The sequence below is a fragment of the Oncorhynchus clarkii genome, chromosome 15 (assembly GCF_045791955.1).
Source record: "Oncorhynchus clarkii lewisi isolate Uvic-CL-2024 chromosome 15, UVic_Ocla_1.0, whole genome shotgun sequence".
Classification (NCBI taxonomy): domain Eukaryota; kingdom Metazoa; phylum Chordata; class Actinopteri; order Salmoniformes; family Salmonidae; genus Oncorhynchus; species Oncorhynchus clarkii.
In genome coordinates, this window is record NC_092161.1 from 22572258 (window position 1) to 22597164 (window position 24907).

General features: G+C 46.0%; 1 protein-coding gene across 25 annotated transcripts in view; it reads right to left on the minus strand.

Moving 5' to 3' along the window:
* Positions 1 to 251: 251 nt before the first annotated feature.
* Positions 252 to 24907, minus strand: part of LOC139367067 (microtubule-associated protein 4) — a 120702-nt gene continuing 96046 nt past the window's right edge. For 4 of the 25 annotated variants that reach the window (XM_071105048.1, XM_071105043.1, XM_071105039.1 and 1 more), the window contains 10 exons: positions 24403 to 24660; positions 21293 to 21467; positions 20999 to 21061; positions 19923 to 20215; positions 16961 to 17023; positions 15150 to 15242; positions 14116 to 14212; positions 13759 to 13871; positions 4411 to 4588; positions 252 to 4115 (listed from right to left, as the gene is read on the minus strand). In XM_071105048.1, the coding sequence (XP_070961149.1) occupies positions 4108 to 4115; positions 4411 to 4588; positions 13759 to 13871; positions 14116 to 14212; positions 15150 to 15242; positions 16961 to 17023; positions 19923 to 20215; positions 20999 to 21061; positions 21293 to 21467; positions 24403 to 24660 (1341 nt within the window). In that variant the 3' untranslated portion in view covers positions 252 to 4107. The remainder of the gene's footprint in view (positions 4116 to 4410; positions 4589 to 13758; positions 13872 to 14115; positions 14213 to 15149; positions 15243 to 16960; positions 17024 to 19922; positions 20216 to 20998; positions 21062 to 21292; positions 21468 to 24402; positions 24661 to 24907) is intronic. The other 21 variants (XM_071105051.1, XM_071105046.1, XM_071105049.1 and 18 more) reach the window with 18 other exon arrangements.

Sequence of the window (24907 nt, forward strand, 5' to 3'; positions counted from 1 at the left end):
TTGTGCACAAAACGAGAGAAATAAGCTTTTTGTTCATATGGAACATTTCAAGGATCTTTTATTTCAGCTCATGAAACATGGGACCAACACTTTACATGTTGTGTTTTATATTTCTGTTCAGTATACTGTGTACCTCATTTACTCAAGTGTTTCAGTTATTTTGGCAGTTACCTGGCTTATAGGCCATGTGGCTTATATTATGTCTAAAAGAGGACAGAGAGGATAACGTAACTGATCAAAAGACAAGCACAATATCTTAAACATTTTGTTTTTTAATGTTTAATAATCACATCACTAATTAACAATGAATCACAATAAACACTTCTTTCAAACCAAAAATGTCAATTCAAAATGAATGAAAAACAAAAAAACAAATTCTGCGAATGACATAAGTCTACGGAACACATTCCATTTGTTTCTGCATGCTCTTAAATAGGTGTTTTCTATGAGTACACTTGCACATTGGGTGTGCGCTAGCGGAAGAAGCAGATCTATGGAGCTCATTGTAGCATTACTGGAGAGCTCTAAGTAACACAAGCCAAACCTGACAGCTACTGTTAGCCTTACATAAGGGTGTGTTAGGGCACGGACGTCTCCATGACACTCCAGGACAGAGTGTGTGTGTGTGTTTCTGTGTGTGCGTGCGTGTAGGGCAAGGGCAACAATATTCCTAAATGACAGATATGACCTGACTTCTAATCCCACTTCCTGCTTTAACAGGAAGCCCTGCACCACAATGGCATGTTATACAGTGCAATTCTACACATTAGTTTCAATCCCTTCCATGTTGCACGTATCTTGTTTTCAAATCAACACAAGAAGGTCACTGTATCCTACACTGTCAAAATCACATCTGAAGGTCTACCTGTAAATAAGAGTATTTTCATTTCTTAAGACTGGGGTTGTGGGGATGGACAAAGGTTATGTGAAAGTTAACAAAACTCTTACAATTTGTGAAATAAACACTGTTCAATAGACAGCAATCCACAAACTGGACCAGACCTCATTATGCCTCCCATGCGTATAACCCCTCAAACACTCCCCACTGACCCAACCACCATGTCGCTATGGGAACACAAGATAAATACAAAAGTGTTGCATCTATAGAACATTATATCTCTATAACATTCTTTCACTTCAGCAGCCCTTTTCTTGGAAAAAAGGCAGACTTGCTCAATAACAATAATGATACCCCTTACCATTAAAACTGTTAAAGACATATTAACATAAAAGCTGTACGTAACATCCTTATTACCATCATTGTTGTTTTCATATTATTATTTTTTTTCCTGTGGCGAAAGTGTATAAAACAGTCAAATATCTATTTATATACAACCGTGTGCAATCTCAGAGAGAACATATGAGTGTGGTAATTTAGGATCAGTGGTAATATTGAAATTTCTCTATCAGATGAGGATTGTGTCACCAGAGGCGATACTACGATCCACCTCAGCAGCCGTTCCTCTTACAACAATCACTGCTGTACTACAAAACCGCTCAAATATCAATATCTACAAACCTCTCCAATTTTAAAATAACATCTTGTTGATAACAATAAAATGTATTGACCATTTTCTTAAAACATTTAAATTGACTTTTTTTTGGCTCTGGGTATTAGGCCTATTCCACACATCTCAATAGATTGTAATTATGTTTTTAAATTAAATTAATCACAATGTCTTTTAAACAATATTTCATGGATATCCTAGGAACAATATGGGAGTAAATCAGTGTGTGGAGAGACAGCTTTACCTTTCATCAAATACACATTACCATCACACACCCTCTTTAATATATTCAAGAATTTAAGGTCATTTTAATAGTTTCCATATCTCTGATTTAAGAGGATATTAAAGTAGGTCTACATCTTGATGTGAATTAGGGGGGGGGAATCATTCCTCAAAAAGAGTACCTGGTGTACTGTCCTTATTTTGAGCTCAACACATTTAAAAAACATGACGAACTTATAGCTGAATTATATAATATACCAAACTGCAATAGAATTTAGAATCAAATTGACAGCCCCCAATTTTCTTCCTGCCCACTGTTAAAAAAAAGAAGATACAACACCGACTATTTGCCCCCAAGGACAAATATACTGAACCACAACACTGCAAGTCATAATGCACATAGGCTTTCTGCTCTGGGCATGATATTACCTGGCCATGCACTAAAAAGGCAATTGGAGGCAATTGTTGGATACATTGCTACAAGTAAAATAAGCCACATTGAATGTTCCACTGCCAACAGCCTGACAAAAACAAGTCCTTCAGCAGAACCTCTAATAATGTTCCAACAAGTCCTTCAGCAAGTCCTCTTATAACTGTCAATAACACTTTACCAGAACCCTCAGAAAACAGCTGAAATGGGACAACAAGCAGGACTGGTCACAAAATACGATTATTCTAAATCCTAATCAAACTACAGTGCCACCATGCGGTTTCATTTTCAACTATGACATTCTGTCTGTCTGTGTCACTCCAGGGACAAGGGTCCATCAGCTTGAGCTTCCAGCCCGAGTCCCATCCCAGTTTCAGGTAAGCAGGACAGGAGGCACGTACAGTACAAGACACATCGCTCCACCAACCTCCAAGACACTTTCCTTCACATAATTCATCTTAACATTCTATTACCCTCTGGAGTTTTCCTAGACAGCACTATTCTGACACATCACATTGTTGTCTTAACACACTGAAGAGGACACGTCTTTACGTCACTACGCTTCAGTGTTCGCTGTCTCCCTTTTGATCTGTCTTTGTCTCCCTCGTCACACCCCTGACATGCTTTCTCAGTCTCAACGCCCTAAACGGAGTCGCATCTTCATGACTGTGTGCCTTTGTTTCGAGAAAAATATATGTTTGTGTATTCAAGAGGATTTCTGAGCCCTGTTGGTAAAGAGACCATCCACCGTATTTCTTACACGAGAAATAAAACGAAAGAAGAAAACAATGAAACAAACCTTAAAACTAAGCTGATGAGGAAAATAAACTAATGTAAAAGTAAACAGAACAGAACGCCACAGCTCATTGTTACAGTATTATTCAATCAAACACACCATCACAAACACACCGTTTAAAAGAGAGTTAAATAGCCTACTGTTCAAGTACAGTCTACTAGTTTACTAATATTTTGTGAGTGCTCTTTAAAAACAAAATGTATTTAACCCTTGGACAGTGAAAAAGAGGGGTCTGGACTCTGGGTACATGGATATGAGAGAGGAGGGAGGTGAGGCAGTGAGTGAATGAGTCGATGGTTGGTGAATAGTGAGTAAATGAATCAATGGTTATTGGGAACACACCACAGCCCTACATGCTGACAAGTAAAAGGGCTCTACACACATATTAGTCTGCGTACATAACCCACAGGTGAGTCTAGGAAGGTTTCCCATTGGGGGTGTCTATGTGAACCAAACAGGTGTGTTCAGGGCTGGCGATGCCTGGTAGATTACTCTCACTAAAACGGCACTAGGACGTACTGTAATACTGGATAAGACTGATTTTTGCTACTGTACGCTGCAACTGCCATGTTATGCTCTTGGAGAGGTAAGGAAACATGAATTAGACTTCACAGTTAACATGGCAAGCCTCCGTTCCCCTCCCAATGTTATCCCAACCTGCTTGAAGCTTGGTCTACTGTATGTACAATGTCAGCTCATCCAATGGGAACACAGGACAGCGGTAGGTAGGTAAGCGCAGGTTCAGGCGTAGTAAGAGAATGATACATGGGTGAGGTGTTTGGATGTGGGATTGAGGGTCATGACCTGAGTCCTGCTAGCGTGCCGTTGCCCCCCTGTCCCAGTGGGGGGAGGAGGAGGGAGGGGGCAGCGGGGGTAGCCAGCAGAAGTCAGGGAGTCGTTGAGAGAGACGCTGCGTTGTGGGTGTGAGGGGCTGTCTCCCGGGGCTGGCCAGGTTATGATGTCGGCGCCGTGGTCCGTGCGAGAGCGGGCGTTCTCGCGGAAGTTGAGCTTGAAAGACTCAATCTGCAGCAGGAAGTGTGTAAATGGGACAGAAAGAATGGAAAAGAGGAGAGAAGGAGAGAGGAGTGGGGGACATAGGAAATGTTGAGGGGGTTAAGATGAAGGGGGTAGATGGATAGCACAAAGAAGAATTAGAAGCCTGTAAAATAAGAAGTCAAAGGTAATGGGGTGGTCAGGGACATGTAAATCACAAAATAAATATGAAAGTCTCAAAGTCATTTAGATAAGAGACCATCTCTGCTTCTTTTGTATCCAAACTTGCCCCTTCATAAGGCCCCTCTCCAGACCAGACAATCATAAAGAACATTTGGGAGGCCTCATATTAGCTCACATCAAGGGATAGGAGTCTGAGAGAATGAGGAGGAAGGAGTGGGACGCAGCCCTAGTGGAGAGAGGACAGGCAGGGGACTGTTCGGTTTGGACGGCATACTTACTTGTCTCAGGGATGCGCGAGTCAAAGCCCTGGGGGTCATGGATGCCCTGGCTTCCGCAGGGGGCACCCTCCTTCACCCCATTCTCCTGGGCGGGGCTGCTTGCCTGCCCTGGCACCTTGGCTGAGGCATCACTGGAGGGAGCCCCATTTTCCTCTGCCGTCTTCTCGGCTCCCTCAGCCTAAAAATGCATACAGTAGCAGGGTGTCAATTGGGTGGGGGGGTTGCAATGGAATAGAAAAAGGGGTTGCAGTGTGTGTACAGTAGGACAGATGAGATATTAACTACAAGCGTACTCAAACAAAACATGGTAGGCGCTGAGGATGTCTTCAATGCGGGAAATATAAATGGTAGAAAATCCTAAAAGATATAACAGGACCAGTGGTCTGACGATATCAAATATTGTGGAAAATAAAGAGCTATATTTACTCAAACATATTAGATGAGAGCTAGCTTTGGATGTGGAATATATTTATAATTATAGTTATAATTATCTTTAGACAGGGGCTTATGTGTCCAGTAGCTCTGGGTACATAAAACACGTGTCTCTATTTCACAAAAAGACCACAAGGGAAGGGATAAATAACAACATCCATGGGAGGCTAGATGGTTTGGTAAACGTGTGTGTGTTTCAACACAACACATCACCCGCACCATTAAACCCTGGGTTTTATCACCATTTTTATTCAAAAGAAATGTGCATACCTAAACCATAGAGAGCACCAAATTAAACATGTTATCATGGATTGTGCAAGTGTTGCGTATACTGCTGGTGCAAGCTGAAAGTATGTGTCCAAAGAATGTGATTGAGGACCAACTGAGAACATGTCAATATGTGTATGTGTTCATTATCAACTGTGTACAGTATGCACTGCATGCAGAAATATCAATATTCATTCACAGTGCCAGAGGAGATGAACGGTGCATCCATGAAGATGCTGGTCATGTGACTGATAAGATGGACTTCATTCTTTGAGTGTTGTTATGAACACAGTGAGAAAAGAGCACAAACATGGATAAACTCAATGCTATGATTTCCCCCACATTGCCCCTCTCTCTCTCTCTCTCTCTGGGAGTGTTTTGTAGTTGAGAGGCCGTGTGGAGGGCTCTGTCCTTACTTATTTTCTTGATTCTTTCCTTGGTCATGCTATAGATGGTGTTGTAGATGAGGCTGGGTCTAGTCCTGCTATAGATGGTGTTGTAGATGAGGCTGGGTCTAGTCCTGCTATAGATGGTGTTGTAGATGAGGCTGGGTCTAGTCCTGCTATAGATGGTGTTGTAGATGAGGCTGGGTCTAGTCCTGCTATAGATGGTGTTGTAGATGAGGCTGGGTCTAGTCCTGCTATAGATGGTGTTGTAGATGAGGCTGGGTCTAGTCCTGCTATAGATGGTGTTGTAGATGAGGCTGGGTCTAGTCCTGCTATAGATGGTGTTGTAGATGAGGCTGGGTCTAGTCATGCTATAGATGGTGTTGTAGATGAGGCTGGGTCTAGTCCTGCTATAGATGGTGTTGTAGATGAGGCTGGGTCTAGTCCTGCTATAGATGGTGTTGTAGATGAGGCTGGGTCTAGTCATGCTATAGATGGTGTTGTAGATGAGGCTGGGTCTAGTCCTGCTATAGATGGTGGTGTAGCTGAGGCTGGGTCTAGTCCTGCTATAGATGGTGTTGTAGATGAGGCTGGGTCTAGTCCTGCTATAGATGGTGTTGTAGATGAGGCTGGGTCTAGTCCTGCTATAGATGGTGGTGTAGCTGAGGCTGGGTCTAGTCCTGCTATAGATGGTGTTGTAGATGAGGCTGGGTCTAGTCCTGCTATAGATGGTGTTGTAGATGAGGCTGGGTCTAGTCCTGCTATAGATGGTGTTGTAGATGAGGCTGGGTCTAGTCCTGCTATAGATGGTGTTGTAGATGAGGCTGGGTCTAGTCCTGCTATAGATGGTGCTGTAGATGAGGCTGGGTCTAGTCCTGCTATAGATGGTGCTGTAGATGAGGCTGGGTCTAGTCCTGCTATAGATGGTGTTGTAGATGAGGCTGGGTCTAGTCATGCTATAGATGGTGTTGTAGATGAGGCTGGGTCTAGTCCTGCTATAGATGGTGTTGTAGATGAGGCTGGGTCTAGTCCTGCTATAGATGGTGTTGTAGATGAGGCTGGGTCTAGTCATGCTATAGATGGTGTTGTAGATGAGGCTGGGTCTAGTCCTGCTATAGATGGTGTTGTAGATGAGGCTGGGTCTAGTCCTGCTATAGATGGTGTTGTAGATGAGGCTGGGTCTAGTCCTGCTATAGATGGTGCTGTAGATGAGGCTGGGTCTAGTCCTGCTATAGATGGTGTTGTAGATGAGGCTGGGTCTAGTCCTGCTATAGATGGTGTTGTAGATGAGGCTGGGTCTAGTCCTGCTATAGATGGTGGTGTAGATGAGGCTGGGTCTAGTCATACTATAGATGGTGCTGAGGCTGGGTCTAGTCCTGCTATAGATGGTGTTGTAGATGAGGCTGGGTCTAGTCCTGCTATAGATGGTGTTGTAGATGAGGCTGGGTCTAGTCCTGCTATAGATGGTGCTGTAGATGAGGCTGGGTCTAGTCCTGCTATAGATGGTGTTGTAGATGAGGCTGGGTCTAGTCCTGCTATAGATGGTGTTGTAGATGAGGCTGGGTCTAGTCCTGCTATAGATGGTGGTGTAGATGAGGCTGGGTCTAGTCATACTATAGATGGTGCTGTAGCTGAGGCTGGGTCTAGTCATGCTATAGATGGTGGTGTAGCTGAGGCTGGGTCTAGTCCTGCTATAGATGGTGCTGTAGATGAGGCTGGGTCTAGTCCTGCTATAGATGGTGCTGTAGATGAGGCTGGGTCTAGTCCTGCTATAGATGGTGCTGTAGATGAGGCTGGGTCTAGTCCTGCTATAGATGGTGCTATAGCTGAGGCTGGGTCTAGTCATGCTATAGATGGTGCTATAGCTGAGGCTGGGTCTAGTCCTGCTATAGATGGTGCTGTAGATGAGGCTGGGTCTAGTCCTGCTATAGATGGTGCTGTAGATGAGGCTGGGTCTAGTCCTGCTATAGATGGTGCTGTAGATGAGGCTGGGTCTAGTCCTGCTATAGATGGTGCTATAGCTGAGGCTGGGTCTAGTCATGCTATAGATGGTGCTGTAGATGAGGCTGGGTCTAGTCCTGCTATAGATGGTGCTATAGCTGAGGCTGGGTCTAGTCATGCTATAGATGGTGCTGTAGCTGAGGCTGGGTCTAGTCGTGTAATGGATGGTGGTGTAGATGAGGCTGGGTCTAGTCATGTAATGGAGGGTGGTGTAGATGAGGCTGGATCTAGTCAGGCTATAGATGGTGGTGTAGATGAGGCTGGGTCTAGTCATGTAATGGATGGTGGTGTAGATGAGGCTGGGTCTAGGCAGGTTAAGGAGGGTGGTGCAGATGAGGCTGGGTCTAGTCATGTAATGGATGGTGGTGTAGATGAGGCTGGGTCTAGGCAGGTTATGGAGGGTGGTGCAGATGAGGCTGGGTCTAGTCATGTAATGGATGGTGGTGTAGATGAGGCTGGGTCTAGGCAGGTTATGTATGGTGGTGCTGATGAGGCTGGGCTTATTCAGGTTATGCTAGTGGATGAGGAGAGTATAGTGGGGAAGGGCAAGCGACTAGGGGTGGTGGAGGGGGGTGTCAAGCGGAAAATGAAAAGGGGGAGAAGAAAGGAGGTGGGAGGGGAGAGGCACTAAGGAACCTTTGCCTGGTGCCGGGGGGAGGTGGGGGCGGGCCAGCTAGAGAGAAAGGGCAGGTGGTCAGGATGGGAGATGGAGATGCGGAGGAGGAGGGTGAGTCTAAGGACGAGGAGGTCGCTTTCTTTTCAGACTCAATGGGTCCAGAGCTGACAGTCAGTCAGGCAGAGGGGTCAAAGTACAAGGTTAGGGAACTGTCAAGGTTCCTGAATGATACTGAAGGGAAAAAGGAATCTTGAAGCTTTTTTTTGTGATCCGGTAAAGTTTGTAAGATCAATACAACACGCCAGAGGTGTGGACTCGAGTCATATGACTTGGACAAATATGATGATTTGCAACTCGACTTTGACTTTAACACCAATGACTCGTGACTTGACTTGGACTTGAGCCTTATGACTCGACCTGACGTGATACCCTCCGCAAGCCCAAATATTAAAAGTGATGCTATTAAAAAGTGTGCAGCGCATCAACTCTTCATTTAACGGATTATAGTTTGAATCGGACAGCAGCCAATCAAATTGTGCCAGCTGAGAAAAAACTGTGCGTGGCACTGCAGAGGAATGTCGGCGGGTGAATTCAGATGGAGCCCTTGGAAAGATGATACCACAAATTATTATTTTCGGATATAAAGACGATGCTGTATCAACAAAAAACAAGATTGCAATTTGCAAAACATGCAGGAAGAAAATTACAGACGGAGGCACAACAATTTCCAACTTTGTTTGACATTTGAAGATGCACAAAGAATGGTAAGCCGCGGCTAATATAGCCGACAGCTATATATTTTATTACCTTACTAGTGTATCATGTAGGCTAACGTAACGTTAAATCAATGAGCCTCCACACATCCAGTCAGTGCAGGAACGTGATCATTGCACCCCAGATTAAACTACAACTGGCTAGGCAGTTGGTAGCCTAAATCTTGCCTGATGTTCCTAAAACAAGGTTGGGCGATTGTGTACAAGCCTACATCGCCCGACTGCGCCCCATAGCGATTCTCGATAGTCGATCACTATTGTTTCCATGGAAAAATAAAATGTATTTAGAAAGTAATAAATATATAGATATTTTTAAAAGCATTCATGATTTGCGTAAATGTAATATACTAACTATTACTCTGGTTAAAAATATGAAATTCTATTACATTTGGTGAAGAGCACATTATGACTTGTTTAGGACTCGAAACTCAAAGTTGAAGACTTGAGACCTGACTTGATACTTGACGGTTTTGACTTGGGACTTGAGTGCTAAGACTTGAGACTTACTTGTGATTTGTAAAACAATGGCTTGGTCCCACCTCAAACACACTATGAAAAACGAGGAGCATGGTGTCCTCTCACTCAGGAAATGTGTTAGGTTTAGGAAGTGGGTCACAACCACCGTGCGTAAGGGTCTACCTTCAGATGCTGTTTAGATGAATAGTTTCTTTCTGGCACTGGGGCTTTTTGAGCTTTACTATTGGTCTCTTTCTTTGCTGGCTTTTCTCCCACTTTTTATGGAGACTCTTTGGCTAGGCTCGCTTAATTTAATTGGTGCCAGAGATGCAGGTAACAGGAGTCTGTTGGGTGAATATGTAAAACAAAAAAAGTACAGGTGTTGTTTCTGCTGGAGACACATAGTGATGTGGTGAATCATGTCGATTTGGAGCTCTGGTGGAAAGGGGCAAGTGTGTTGAGACATGGGACAAATCTTAGTGCAGGGGTGGCAGTCCTTTTTGCACTGGGTCTGTCTGTAAAAATGTGCTCCTCAAAGGAGGTGTGTAGGGGTAGGCTGCTTGTTGTTAAAGCAGAAATTAACAACATGAGTTTTGCCCTTATACATATGTATGCGCCTAACACAGGGCGAGAGAGGGGGCATCTGCTTGGGTGTCTAAGAAACTCACAGGTAGCGCCAGAGGAGATGCTGGTGGTAGGCGGGGACTGGAACTGTACAATGGATTTTTACCAAAGATAGAAATGAGGAGGAGCCTCATTCAGGCTCAGTGCGGGTGTTTTTATTTATTTTACCCTTATTTTACCAGGTAAGTTGACTGAGAACATATTCTCGTTTACAGCAACGACCTGGGGAATAGTTAGGGAGAGGAGGGGGGTGACATCTTAAATCAGTTTGATGTAGTGGATGTTTGGAGAACTAGACGTCCCAACACAAGACACTTTACATGGGTGAAGGTCTTTGGGGCTAGGGTGAGTGCAGCCTGACTAGATCGGTTTTACATGTCCAGGAACCAGAGCAATAGGCTGTTGGGCGCTACCATTCTCCCGGTGGGTTTTTCGGATCCAACCATGGCTCGGCTGTCTACTTCATCAGGGCCTCGGCAGGCATCCTAGTAGAAGTTTAATGTAAAGATCTTAAAAGATGCCACTTTTTGCTCAGGTTTCCAGACTTTTTGAGAAAGGTGGGGTTAGCGAAGAGAGGGGTATCTCTGAGTCAATGGTGGGATGTGGGAAAAGTCCAAATGTGTATTTTCTGTCAACAGTATACAGTTCTCTCATTCTCAGGCTAGGAGAGTATTGGAGGAACTCGAGCGTAGTATCAGTGATGTAGAGGTAGAGCTAGTGGGGCAAGGCAATGTAGGCCCCCAGGTTAATTTGGCTGAATTACGTAGGGACCTGGGCAGTTTTTTCCAGGTTAAAGCAAAGGGAGCACTTCTAAGAGCTAGGTTCTCCATGCTCAAGGAGATGGATGCTCCCAGCTTCTCCTTCTTTGGTTTGGATTGTCTGCGGCTGTCGGCTGGGCGGGTGACCTCTGTTGTGGGGGAGATGCCGGAGTGGACTGTGGAGTTTTCTACTGAGTTGTATAGGGCACAACCGTGTGATCCTATACGTGTTCAGGTTTTGTTTGCAGAACTCCCTAAGCGCTCTCTGGCACAGAGGGATGAAATTGACATTCCCCTGTTGTCCAATGAACTGGCAGAGGCCATAACCCAGATGTCCACCGGGTCAATGGACTCCCAATTCTGGGGAATAATTGGACTGGACTTCTTTTGCGTGGGGGTAGGAGAGTTGCCGATGTCCTGCCGTGGCTCTGACTCTCCTGCCCCCCCAAAAAGGCCTGTGGCATTGCTCTGTGCGGACTACAAGATATTTGCCAAGGTCCTCGCTAACAGAGTGAATTCCCATCTGGACTCTATCGTATACAAGGACCTGACATATTGTGTACCGGGATGCTCAATCACTGACAACTTCTTCTTAATCAGGATGTTGGACTTGTCAAGAGTTTCTAAGATGAAATTTGGACTGGTCTCTAGACCAAGAGAAGGCTTTTGGTAGAGTGGACCATGAGTATCTGTTCAATGTGATGTCTGTGTTTGGGTTTGGGGAAAGGTTTTGGCTTGTGTGAAGATGTTGTATGCTGGGGCGTCACATATGGTCAAGTTCGGAGGGGGGCTCAGTAGACCAGTCTTGGTGAGGCGGGGCATTAGACAAGGATGACCACTATCGGGGCATTTAAATACACTAGCCATTAAGCCTTTTTTTGGGCCTCCTACGCAGGAGACTGCAGGGAGTGTGATAGACAGGCATAGCAGTGTCGGCGTATGCAGATAACATTTCTGTGACGGTCAGGGATGGGCAGGATATGCAGGCACTAGAGACTAGGTGTACGAGGGAGCTTCGTCAGCTAAGGTGAACTGGGGCAAGAGCAAAGCTCTTATGTGGGGCATGGAGGGAGGAGGGGGTTGTAAAGGCTTAACATTTTGGGCGTGTACCTGGGCTCGGAGAGGTGGTGAACTGGGAGGTGTCAAGATTGGCCAGATGGAGGTGGCTCCTGTCTCAAGTGTCATTTAGGAGGGTGCTGATAATCAACAACCCGGCGGCATCCTCCCTGTGCTCGCAGACCTGCAACACAAGCTGGTGGATTTTTTCTGGTCGGGCCATCACTGGCTGAGGGCGGCAGTGTTGTACATGTCCATCCACAAAGGAGGACAGGGCCTGGTGGAACTGGAGAGCAGGGTGCCTGCATTCCCGACTAAAGGCGGCGCAGAGACTGCTGTACCATACTGATGTCGGCTGCTGCTGCTGAGGAGAGCTGGTGGATTAGGGTTGGACCGGCAGCTGTTCCTCATGAGGCTGGAGAGGCTGAGTACAGCAGGTCTCTCTGATTTTTACTCTGCAGTGCTGAGGGCCTGGCAGCTGCTAAGGCCCACATGAGAAGGGGGTGTGGAGCCTGGGCTGTGGGAGGAGCTTATCTTCAACAATCCAACCATCCTTTTGAGATCAGTTCAATCGGCCAACCCTGCAGAAGCGACTGATGGCAGCGGGTTTACTAAGGCTGGGTGACCTGCGGCTGCTGGGGGAGGAGGGGTGGAAAACCCTGGAAGTCCTGGCATAACAAACAGGTTTACTAACACCTCTTAGGCTGCTAGAGAGATTCCTGGGGGAGGTCCTGGAGGCACTGTCTGAGCCGGTAAAGTGGGTGTTTGAGCAGTCAAAGGGGGAGGGTCCACCAATGTTTCCCCCACTGCAGGTGACGGCAGAGACTAGGGACTGGCAAGGGGGTATGGAGGACTTGTTGGACTTTAACACTCTGAGCCTGGGGGAGTTTGAGGGGGTGGAAGGTAAAGCCCTCTACAACATCTGCATTAAGGTAAGGAACATTAGGAGCCCAACAGTGTGAAGGCACATCAGTGGCAGGGGGTATGTGGGGCGGAGAGTATGGTGGGTCCCCAGTGCCAAAGAGGTCAGGGGATCTCCAGTGGAGGGTTCTACATGGAGCCATGGCCACTAACAGCTGGTTGGCACGGGTCGACCCAGGAGTCGGACAGGGGTGTCCTTTCTGTGTCATGAGTGAAACTGTGCATCATGTGTTTTCTGTGTGCACCAAGTTAATGCAATTAATGTCTCTGTTGGAATGTCTGTCTGAGAGGTTGGGAGTGGAGTTTACTGTCAGGATGTTTATAATGGGGTAGAGGTATTTGAACAAGGAAAAGGCCAAATGTGTGTTGTTGAATGTTCTGTTTGCTCAGGCAAAGTTAGTTATTTGGTTAACAAAGAGGAACAGGGTCAAAGGTGGGGGGATAACAGACCCTTTACTATTATTTAATGGGATGGTCTCTGTGCGCCTCAGGGTGGAATTTGAGTTCTATGAAATTGGCGATGTTTCAGGAGATATGGTGTGTCGGGGAGGCCATCTGTATAGCTGGGGAAGATGGGTTGGATATACGGTTGCAGAAGTGGTGAGGTTTTGGTTATTGTGATGTGTGATGTTGTTTTGTATCGTGGGGTAAAGGACAAGGTGAGTACGCAGCACAGGGGATATTTGTCTTTTTGAAGGGGGTGGTGGTGGTGGTGAGGATTTAATGAAATGAGGATGTATCATTAAAGAAAGTCTCTCCCTCCCTCCCTCCCTCCTGTGGGGAGTGACACTTTCCACAGACAGTATTGTCCACAATGTATTGTAATAACTTACCGTACCTGTGCCATGCTCAATGGCTATCTTCACTAAAATGTTTTACGACTGCTATCACTGTGGAGATCACATTTCCAAGTTGTTTTCTGGACAATACCATTTGACACAGGCTGAACATCTGATCTGATGCACCATATGTAATATACTATACTGTAAACTGTCAGCGTGAAAGTAGGAGTATAAAGCAGTCACTCAGTGTGAGGGTCCTTTGTCCAGTGACCTCACCTTGATGTTGCCACCACCGGGCTCGTGACAGAGGTTGTCCATTGAGCCCACTTTGGATTTAGCCTGATCCTTGTTGTTCACTTTCTGGGACTCGATCTTCACATCGCCGCCCCCTACAGGACACACACAGTCAATGGGACAGCACAGACAATACACACTGCACAGGTCCGCAGAACAGAGATCAGTTGTTGTTCTGCTTAATCATTATAATCATCTTTGATAGTCACATTTGAATGGTCCTTAATAACATCTTGAGCATATATTGACAGTAACGTGCTCTGGTCAATAAAACACACAGAAACATACACAACACATGCATTACAGTGTACATTCAGTATGGCAACTCAACAGGTCTACCAAGAGGGCCTTTACCAGGCTTGTGTTTGATGTTGGCCTTGGAGCCACACTTCGATGTCACTTTGCTTAGATCCACCTTCTTGTTGAGTATCTGTACCTGCAAATATACATTAGACCCAGTTACACACACAGAAGAGGAAATGAATGACCACCCGTCAAAGATCCATGACGGCCATCTTCTTCGCCATGCAGTTGAACCTATTCAGCTTTATCATTAGCCATCTGTTCTTGGGAAAACTCATGTACTCATGTGTCCACCGCATACAGTAGCAGCACGAGCACAACCAATCAAAGGAGGAAGTCTGCATAGAGAGCCAATCAGAGTTGAGTGTCTGGGCAGGTCAGAGGTTAGACAGGTAAGGGTGGTGTTTGATTGGTGTTCAGTGAGTTAGAAACAGCGACAGGTAGAGTCGAAGCCAGTGTTTTACAACTCCAGTGTTTCCCAACTGTAGCCCCGGAAAAGCTTGTCAACTAATCTTGTCAACTAATCATCAAGCTCTCAATGAGTTAAATCAGGTGAGTTTATCTGGGGCTACAACAAAAATGTGTGATGTTGGAGGGACTGGAGTTGGGAAACACTGGTCTAAGCCATGGACAGTAGCAGGTACTCCGGAGGAGGGTTAGCTAGAGACACCATGCTGTCCAAAAACCACATCATACAACAGCCTCTTATTGCCCCCCCTTATCCCCCCCCCTCCCCCCCAAAAAAACGGGGAATAAGAGTGACGTCTTAAAAGCGTTCGGTGGTGTCATTCGGCAGGAGCGATGCTTTCAGGCAATGACTGTGCCAGTGCCAAAAGGGGGGCAGCACTGTAGCATTTCCTAGACTAAAACCAAATTTGTCAATGATAAAACCGTGACTCAGACATTTTGAGGTCTGCAGAAGTTTTTTTTTGTATGAGTGAGGTTCAGCCTGTTCCAGTGGAGTCTTCAGAAGATAACCCCCCCCGCCCCGAGCTCTTTAGTGGTCATGACGTGCGGTCGGCCATGTAGGGTTGGGGGCCATTCAAGCTAAGCCGCAATCCGGTACTAACCTTCCCTCCACCAGGAACATGCTTGATATTGTCCTTGGAACCCAAGCGTGAGGTGACGTGGCTGAAGTCCAGCTTTTTGGAGACTATCTGAACCTACAAAGCATAGAGCAGGCAGAGAGGAAGAGTAGATTCACTGTGGGGGTTAGAGGGAGGGTCGGGTGGGGGCGAGCTGTGACGAAGAAGGAAGAGAGGAGCGCAGAAGCATCTAGAGGCCACACACACAGACGTCTATTGACACACGCATGCGGGGTCCCACATCCACACCTGCCCTTTGAAGATGCTCAATTGCTACGGTATTAAAATAGATTATTGAAACAGGCATGTGAATGTATTATCATGGTGATTGTTTCACCTGTAATGTATTGTGTTGGCGCTAACGTGTGTTGTTACAGTGATAATTACTATAACTGTGTCTGACTGCCTGAATTGTGATATTGCTATGCATACTGTATGCCCTTTTAATGGGCTTAAGTGAATGGCTGAAGTGAATGTCTCCGTTTAAAATTCACTTTGGTGATATCCTGCCATATTGACACATTCATACTTGTTGGCACATAGACGGACAATCGCACAGTGACAACATGGCATTGGTACCATGAACCCACAAACCCAGTAGTTAGATTTAGACAGGGAAAGTACTACATTTCATACAGACATCTTAGTTAGAGATCACAGCTGACAGTTAGGCAAAGGAACCACACATACACAGACAAACATATACTAGGCAGTAGCAGGCTTAAGCTCAGATCCTTGACAGCCATAGGAGTCCTCTGGGAATCATTATGTTGTGGCAATTAGGGGGATGGAGAGCTTTAGTGGAGGGTGTGACGGAGCAGAACTCCGAAGTCTCTCCGCCCGGATCCTCCGTCTACAGTGCAGACATACGCTACTGTACAATGACAGCCCTCCGGCCCCTACTTTGCCACAGGGTAGGCCAACTTTAATACTTTGCTTTAGGCTCAGGACCATTTTAAAACCAGGGATATACAGTATTCGTATTGCTGTCAAGCAACATTGTTAATATGGACTCCTGGCTCTCTGGGTCTGGCTTTAGCCTTGCGTTACTGTATGAAGTCTTGAGGAGAGAGATAGTAGCAAGGTAGTGTGTTAGTATGCTTAGCGCTCTACCACGGACGTGTGCCTCCCCTCCGAGGGTATGCCATCTGATCTGGTATCTCATTAACCGTTCTTCCATGTTTACTGTAAACAATAACCTAACCAAATGTTTTTGAGGTGAAACCTAAGACGCAACATGAATCAGAAGGATTGTATTTCAAACGCATGATTCTTCTTCGGGTGTGGTCCACTTCCACAAAACCTCACGTTGATGTTGGTAACTCCAGAACTGTCTGGCTGTAAAGACATAGTCACCGATGCGCACCAGTATGGTGTCGGTTGGTCGGTGAGTCAGTCACCTAAACATCTGCTTTAGACAGCTGTCCGTCAGTCAGTCCATGCAGTGAATGAGGGATAACCAGAGATGAGTGAGTGTATGTGTTTGTGAACAATGAAATATGGCAATAAAAAAAAACTGCAAAACCACAATATTTTAACCTACAAACAGAGGTCGGAGATGAACAGCTTGGAGGAAATGTATCTCACTTTAGAAGAAAATGACAAGAGGATAGAGAGACAGAATGAGAGAGAAAGGGGAAGAGAAGAAAGAGAGAGGTTGACAGAGAAATAGCGGGTGAGAGACAACATAATGAGACATATACAAAGAGAGAGACAGAAAGTGAGAGTAGTAAACAGAGGGTGAGGAAGAGAGAGATATTTGAAGAGATAGGGGTAGATATGGGGGGTGAACTCACTTTGGCCTCGCTGGTCTCTTTGGAGGAGGAGCCTTTGGCCAGGGCGTCGCTCCTGCCAGAGACCTGGGGAGACAAGCCCCACCCTGGGTCAATACAACACACAGGACACAGGGCAGCAGGAGTCCTTAGAACTACCTCCTCTATTCTGATGCTGTATCCAAAGCAGCAGGGCTCGGTTTATTTCAGAGAACAAAGAAAATCTGCATTTTCTTTGACATGCAGTTTGGGGTCCATCGCTCAACATGTGGCACCATATGTCTTTCAACATTGTTATAGGTAATTCCAACGTTGGACTTGGTTATTCCACCATGTTGACACTTGACAGTAGAAGTGAAGGCATAGTGTATCTGGCTAAAAAGCGTGTTAGGAGGACTTATAATGTATAAGGGGTCTCAGCCAGAGAAAAGGAAGTGAGAGTAGTGTATAGGTGGATGTAGAGAATGGGGTGAGATGTCAGCATGAGTGCAAGATGGTGAATTGAATCAAATGGAGATTTATGGAGGAAGTCACTGAGTTAACTGAAGTTAACTGGGAACTATTTTGGATCGCAAAGGGTAAAATATGAGACAAGCTGGGACCAGTTGTCTGGGAGAAGAAACTAGGAGGGGTTGTTAACAGGGAAAGCTCTGCAACGGGATGTGGCATTAGGAGAAGTGCACTATGGAAAATTCCGTCTTAGCTGGGGCTTCATCTACTGAACATAACCTGTCTGAAGGAGGCAAAACCATTATTAGACCAGGGGTGTCAAACTAATTTTGCCCCGGGGTGCAGCATTCAGTCTTCAATGAGACCTGGAGGGCCGCACTGAAAATCCGTTGTATTTCCTTGCCGCCAAAATTTGCAAAAAATAATCCTCTATCCATTGTTTTTGATTTTCCGATGCTTCCTGACAGTCATTTGGGTGATTATTAGCGAGCTGGTTACAGTCAAGAAACTGTATGAATGTAGGTCCATTCTTATTTCTACACAGTTGCCATTGCATTTTAGCCATTTTAAAGTATATTTAATCATTTTAAAGTATTCAAGTTCATTCCCCCAAAACATAATTTGTTCTGTTAATTTATTTTTACTCAAACCACCCAAGGACTGGATAGGACCCCTGGGACATACGTTTGACACCCCTGCATTAGACTGTGAACACTATCACTACAGAGCCCTACACAAAATCATAATGGCATTGTCTGTAAAACAAGCCCATCTGTGAAACAATATCTATTTTACTAATATAATGACTAATGTACAGTGCCTTGCGAAAGTATTCGGCCCCCTTGAACTTTGCGACCTTTTGCCACATTTCAGGCTTCAAACATAAAGATATAAAACTGTATTTTTTTGTGAAGAAGCAACAACAAGTGGGACACAATCATGAAGTGGAACGACATTTATTGGATATTTCAAACTTTTTTAACAAATTAAAAACTGAAAAATTGAGCGTGCAAAATTATTCAGCCCCCTTAAGTTAATACTTTGTAGCGCCACCTTTTGCTGCGATTACAGCTGTAAGTCGCTTGGGGTATGTCTCTATCAGTTTTGCACATCGAGAGACTGACATTTTTTCCCATTCCTCCTTGCAAAACAGTTCGAGCTCAGTGAGGTTGGATGGAGAGCATTTGTGAACAGCAGTTTTCAGTTCTTTCCACAGATTCTCGATTGGATTCAGGTCTGGACTTTGACTTGGCCATTCTAACACCTGGATATGTTTATTTTTGAACCATTCCATTGTAGATTTTGCTTTATGTTTTGGATCATTGTCTTGTTGGAAGACAAATCTCCGTCCCAGTCTCAGGTCTTTTGCAGACTCCATCAGGTTTTCTTCCAGAATGGTCCTGTATTTGGCTCCATCCATCTTCCCATCAATTTTAACCATCTTCCCTGTCCCTGCTGAAGAAAAGCAGGCCCAAACCATGATGCTGCCACCACCATGTTTGACAGTGGGGATGGTGTGTTCAGCTGTGTTGCTTTTACGCTAAACATAACGTTTTGCATTGTTGCCAAAAAGTTCAATTTTGGTTTCATCTGACCAGAGTACCTTCTTCCACATGTTTGGTGTGTCTCCCAGGTGGCTTGTGGCAAACTTTAAACAACACTTTTTATGGATATCTTTAAGAAATGGCTTTCTTCTTGCCACTCTTCCATAAAGCCCAGATTTGTGCAATATACGACTGATTGTTGTCCCATGGACAGAGTCTCCCACCTCAGCTGTAGATCTCTGCAGTTCATCCAGAGTGATCATGGGCCTCTTGGCTGCATCTCTGATCAGTCTTCTCCTTGTATGAGCTGAAAGTTTAGAGGGACGGCCAGGTCTTGGTAGATTTGCAGTGGTCTGATACTCCTTCCATTTCAATATTATCCCTTGCACAGTGCTCCTTGGGATGTTTAAAGCTTGGGAAATCTTTTTGTATCCAAATCCGGCTTTAAACTTCTTCACAACAGTATCTCGGACCTGCCTGGTGTGTTCCTTGTTCTTCATGATGCTCTCTGCGCTTTTGACGGACCTCTGAGACTATCACAGTGCAGGTGCATTTATACGGAGACTTGATTACACACAGGTGGATTGTATTTATCATCATTAGTCATTTAGGTCAACATTGGATCATTCAGAGATCCTCACTGAACTTCTGGAGAGAGTTTGCTGCACTGAAAGTAAAGGGGCTGAATAATTTTGCACGCCCAATTTTTCAGTTTTTGATTTGTTAAAAAAGTTTGAAATATCCAATAAATGTCGTTCCACTTCATGATTGTGTCCCACTTGTTGTTGATTCTTCACAAAAAAATACAGTTTTACATCTTTATGTTTGAAGCCTGAAATGTGGCAAAAGGTCGCAAAGTTCAAGGGGGCCGAATACTTTCGCAAGGCACTGTATAAAACACAACCTGACCAATAAGCATTGGAAATATAAAAGCGTGTAGCCGCATAAATGATACGGGTATCCGCATCTACCACTGATGCACGACCCCTTACCTTCCCCCCTCCGGGCTGGTACTTCATGTTGTCCGTGGAGCCGATCTTGGAGCGCACATTGCGAATGTCAGGTGCGGGGGCAGTGCCTGGGCGGGAGGTGGTACGCGTGGCGTTGGCACTACCCGTGGTGGTGGTGGAGGTGGGACGGGGGACGCGGGGCACAGCCGGCTTCTTCTCTGATACTGTGGAGGAGGGGGCAGGTTTGGTGGTGGAGGGGCGGACACGGGGGGCGGCGCTGGTGGTGCTAGCTATAGAGCTGCGGGTGGTGCTGGTCCGGGGCCGGGTGGAGTCTGCTAGAACGGAGGGAGGAGGAGGAGAAAAGAGGACAATCAACAACCAGGTAATGAAGCCGTTTAGATGCTAAAATACTTCCAACCCAGTTCAGAGAAATTATATAGACCTGCTCTCTTCGCTACTCTTACTATTCTGTGATTAAGATCAGGTGATGGTTAATATGCTATTAGCAACCATTTGAAAAACCTTTTTGGGAACATACATCAGGCAGGTATCCTTTCTGCTCTGTAGCAACATAAACCCCAGTATGCACTGCAACGTTTATTATCCCACTTCCCAAATGTCTAACGGACATCACGTGATGAACTAAATGTACCCTGCCGAGGACTTAAGTCTTAGATCCGTCCAATCCGTCCTGAAAGAGTCTTATTTCTGAGCAGAAAGACATGCTCGGATCAGAAAATCATCCCCTCTTTATGCGTATAGTAACGGGCTTCTGCCTGCGTTGCTGGTTATGCAACATTGAGACGTAGTGCCAGTGTCAGCAGCTCATGTCAACAGTAGGGGAGTGTAATCCTCAGAGTGTGCTGTGTTGAGCTTTTTACACTCTGCTGCTTTCTTCTCTCTCGACGACTTCACCACCTCTTTGTCCCGGTCTACATGCTTCATCTGTGTGTTCCTGCATGACACTGTCACTCTTCATTTCCTGTCTCTCTCTGCCCCCAATCCCTCAACTGGTGTTACAGTACTGTGGCTGTCTGGCTGAAGGACTAGCGCTGGAGAAGATAAGAGAGAAAATGGAGGGGGGGGACAAAGAGGAGAGAGGAGGAGTGTTTCTGTACCTGTTGTTGACTTCAGAGTGCTGGGCTTCTTGTCCTCTCCTGGCTTGCTGTCAGTCTTTGATGCTGAAAGGCAGAACAAAAGAGATCAGAGTTCAACCTGTTGATCCCTGTTATTGTCTTGTCAAAGTTTGTTTGGCAAAGCAGTGGAGTAACGTTGTGGAATACAGAAACAGTTTGGTACTCTGCTGGCTAGACGTCAGACACTTTGAATCACCAAAACAATAGGTCATGGTGTGTGTGTGTTTGTGTGTACGCGTGTTCAAAAATGTGTAAGTGTGTAGCATAGCGACTCACCCAGAGGGCGTCTGGTTGCGGGTACGCTGCCGGCAGTGCGGGATGCAATTGGAGTGCGGGTCGCCGTGGCTGGTTTACTGGTTGCCGTGGTGGCAGTGCCGTTTTTGGGGGCAGCAGTTCGAGCCGTGGAGGCGGCGGTGGCCTTTGGCACTAGAGGACGCCTCTCTGTGGTCGTCTGGAGGGAGAGACACAGGGAATGGGAGACGTTTGGTAAACAGATACATAAGGGAGGGAAGGATGGAGCTGCACTATTCAGTTACAAATAATGGAGTAATGGAGTTTAATAACAAATAAAAGGTTGAATGTACACCATGGTGCTCTCATAAACCGAAGCTGTGGCAAAGAACCTCTTTGTTGCATAATGTTACATTCCTTACTAAAAAGGAACATTGGATAATGTTATATTTATAAAACCACTTGCCTATCTAGTATTCGACGTACAACAAAAACATCAGCAAATCCTCATAGAGTAATTGCTATCATATCTCTCTCATTGCCATCTGGCTAGCCTGTACTGAATCCTCTGCAATCATATCCAAGCAGGACATTCAAGGGCCAGGCTCCATAGTGTCTAAAAGTATTCCCTCAATGCACTGCTCTATAGGGCATTTTCACAACAGAGTGGGCACGCTAGATTGCCTCACCCCTCGTGTGTTGTTTAGCCAAAAAAAGAGGATCTACCAGCGATAATGTCACTGCCTGTAGTAAAACAGGCAACCACTAGAGGGCAATGGCAGATAATTCCTGCCTGGAGTGTGTATGGAACTCCAAGTTCACGCTAACAACTATGGGCCATCACATACACTGAGTATACATCACATTAGGAACACCTTTCTAATATTGAGTTGCATCCCCTCTTTGCCCTCAGAACAGCCTCCATTCATTGGGGCTTGGACACCAGAAAGTGCCGAAAGCGTTCCACAGGGATGCTGGCCCATGTTGACACCAATGCTTCTCATAGTTGTGTCAAGTTGGTTGGATGCCCTTTGGGTGGTGGACCACTCTTGATACACACGGGAAACTGTTGAGCGTGCAAAACCCAGCAGCGTTACAGTTCTTGACACAAACCGGTGTGCCTGGCACCTACTACCCATACCCCGGTCAAAGGCACTTAAATATTTTGTGTTGCCCATTCACCCTTTGAATCACCCATGTCTCAATTGGCTCAAGGCTTAAAAATCCTTATTTCACCTGTTACCTCCTCTTCATCTAAAGTGATTGAAGTGGATTTAACAAGTGACATCAATAAGGGATCATAGCCTTCACCTGGTTTCACCTGGTCAGTCTATGTTATGGAAAGAGCAGGTGTTCTTAATGTTTTGTATACTCCGTGTACAACAGGGGTGGCCATTATCATACATAAGGGGCTGGTGATAGTCCAGACCTTTTTCCAACCAACCAGTAACACACCTGATTAATTGAACTAACCAAAGTCAACTACTGTTACTTCACAGGCCCACTTATATACATACAGTGTATGGCAAGATCTGGCTCTGAATCAACACCAGATATAACCTCAGAGTGCACAGTTCAGATTAGCATTATGAAACGAAGGCTCCAGCCAATCTTGTCCAGGAAGCATCTGGAATGCGTTGCATCGGAACTTGAAGGCAACAACGAGCACGCGCCAGAATCCTCAAGCAGGTACACTGTTGATAGGTCTCAACATGGTGTGTGTTGCCTTGGCGCTGATGTAAGGATTGCACTAGGAACCAGGGATATAAAGAGAATGCCAATGCGCTGTGTGTCTGATTTCCCCATGCATAGATACACCGCCCGAGGGAGGCTTTGCATGGAAAACAGCTTGGATTTCCGCGCCGTCTCCTCATTCATTCCCTCTCTCATACAAACGTGTCTTGCGATCTCTCGAGTCGCCCGCTCTTCTGACCTAGACTGTATTACTGTACTCCAATATTAAACAGCAGTGTAATATGTAAGTTATTGGTTAGAATGTCAGCCCTGAGATTGGAAGGTTGGGAGTGCCATCCTGGGCCGAGACATACCAAGGGACTGTAAAAATGGGACCTGATCCATCACTGCTTAGCACTAAGATAGATATGGGGTAAGGCTCTGCGATAGACTAGCGTCCTGTCCAGGGGGTGTACTTGCACATCAAGCTGCCTTCCGCTACAGAAACAGGAGATGGGCTCCAAGACCCGGGCAAGGCTACTTAACATGTAATTAAAGGCAAATACACCCGCAGGATAGAGAAGTGGCTGTACATCATGTACATTGTAGTGTGTATCTGCAGCGCTGACGGTTGAAGGTGAGAGACTTAGGTGTGGTGAGGGAAGCCTTGAGCGACTGATGCTTGGCCCTGGGTCTCTCTAGTAAATGCCAAGGGAGGAGTGATGAATGCTGGCCTCCTCTGACCCCCTACCCTCCAGCCCGCCCTTCCCTCTATTTTTTTATATTTTTAAATCTGTTATTTTACCAGGTAAGTTGACTGAGAACACATTCTCATTTGCAGCAACTACCTGGGAAATATTTACAGGGGAGAGGAGGGGGATGAATGAGCCAATTGTAAACTGGGGATTATTAGGTGACCGTGATGGTTTGAGGGCCAGATTGGGAATTTAGCCAGAACACCGGGGTTAACAGCCTTACTCTTACGATAAGTGCATTGGGATCTTTAATGACCTCAGAGAGTCAGGACACCCGTTTAACGTCCCATCCGAAAGACGGCACCCTACACAGGGCAGTGTCCCCAATCACTGCCCTGGGGCATGATTGAACCCTCTATGAACCCTGCACTGAGTAATCCTGCCACTCAGCACCTGGGACACAAGGGCTTACTAGGAGACATGTTTAGAAGGTGGATACATTACAGGCAGATTAGGCTCCGAGCAGCACCACTGCAGTCAGACAGAGCCTTTGTCTATAGCTCCTGTGGAAATGAACATATCAGCTGAACTAACACGTATGCTAAACAGAACTGAACCTGCTCCTTCTTCTGATCAGCAAGATGATGAATAGGAGGTTGAAAGAAATGCCATGGGAGAAGAAGAAAGTGGTAGGTACTTCTCCCGACACAGAGAGACACCACACAGGGGTGGCTATGGAGGTGGAGGGGACTGCGGCTGTCCCTAAAGCAGGGCAGGGCCACTCACCTTGGGCTTGACCTCACGTGGCGCAGTGGTGGAGGCGGTGGCTGCGGATGTGGGTCGGCTGACTGTGGACGAAGGCCGCTTGGGGCCAGCAGTGGGGGTAGGGGCCTTGGGCACGGGCGTTTTTTTGTTGAGGAGGGTGGCTGAGGTGGTGGTGGAGGTGGAGGAAGGGGTGGGGCGTTTGGGGGCGGCAGCACCAGTGGATGCTGCCGAGCTCGGCCGCGGCTTAGCGGTGCTCAGTTTGGTTGCCCCGGCGACAGGCTGCGAGATGGAACGCACACCAGACAAATGAAGAGCAAAACAAAGAACAAAGGCGAGAAAGAAAACAACAAAACACAAGATAGTAGCAGTAGCAGCAGGAGAAAGCAGCAGAAGCAGCCTTAATCATAATCAACAGAATACCAACAAATGGAACTGCCAGCTGAACAAGAACAACAACTCTATGCAGTTACATACAGTTAAAATCAGCACTATAACAACGAAGACCAACATCCTTTCCTTGTTCTTC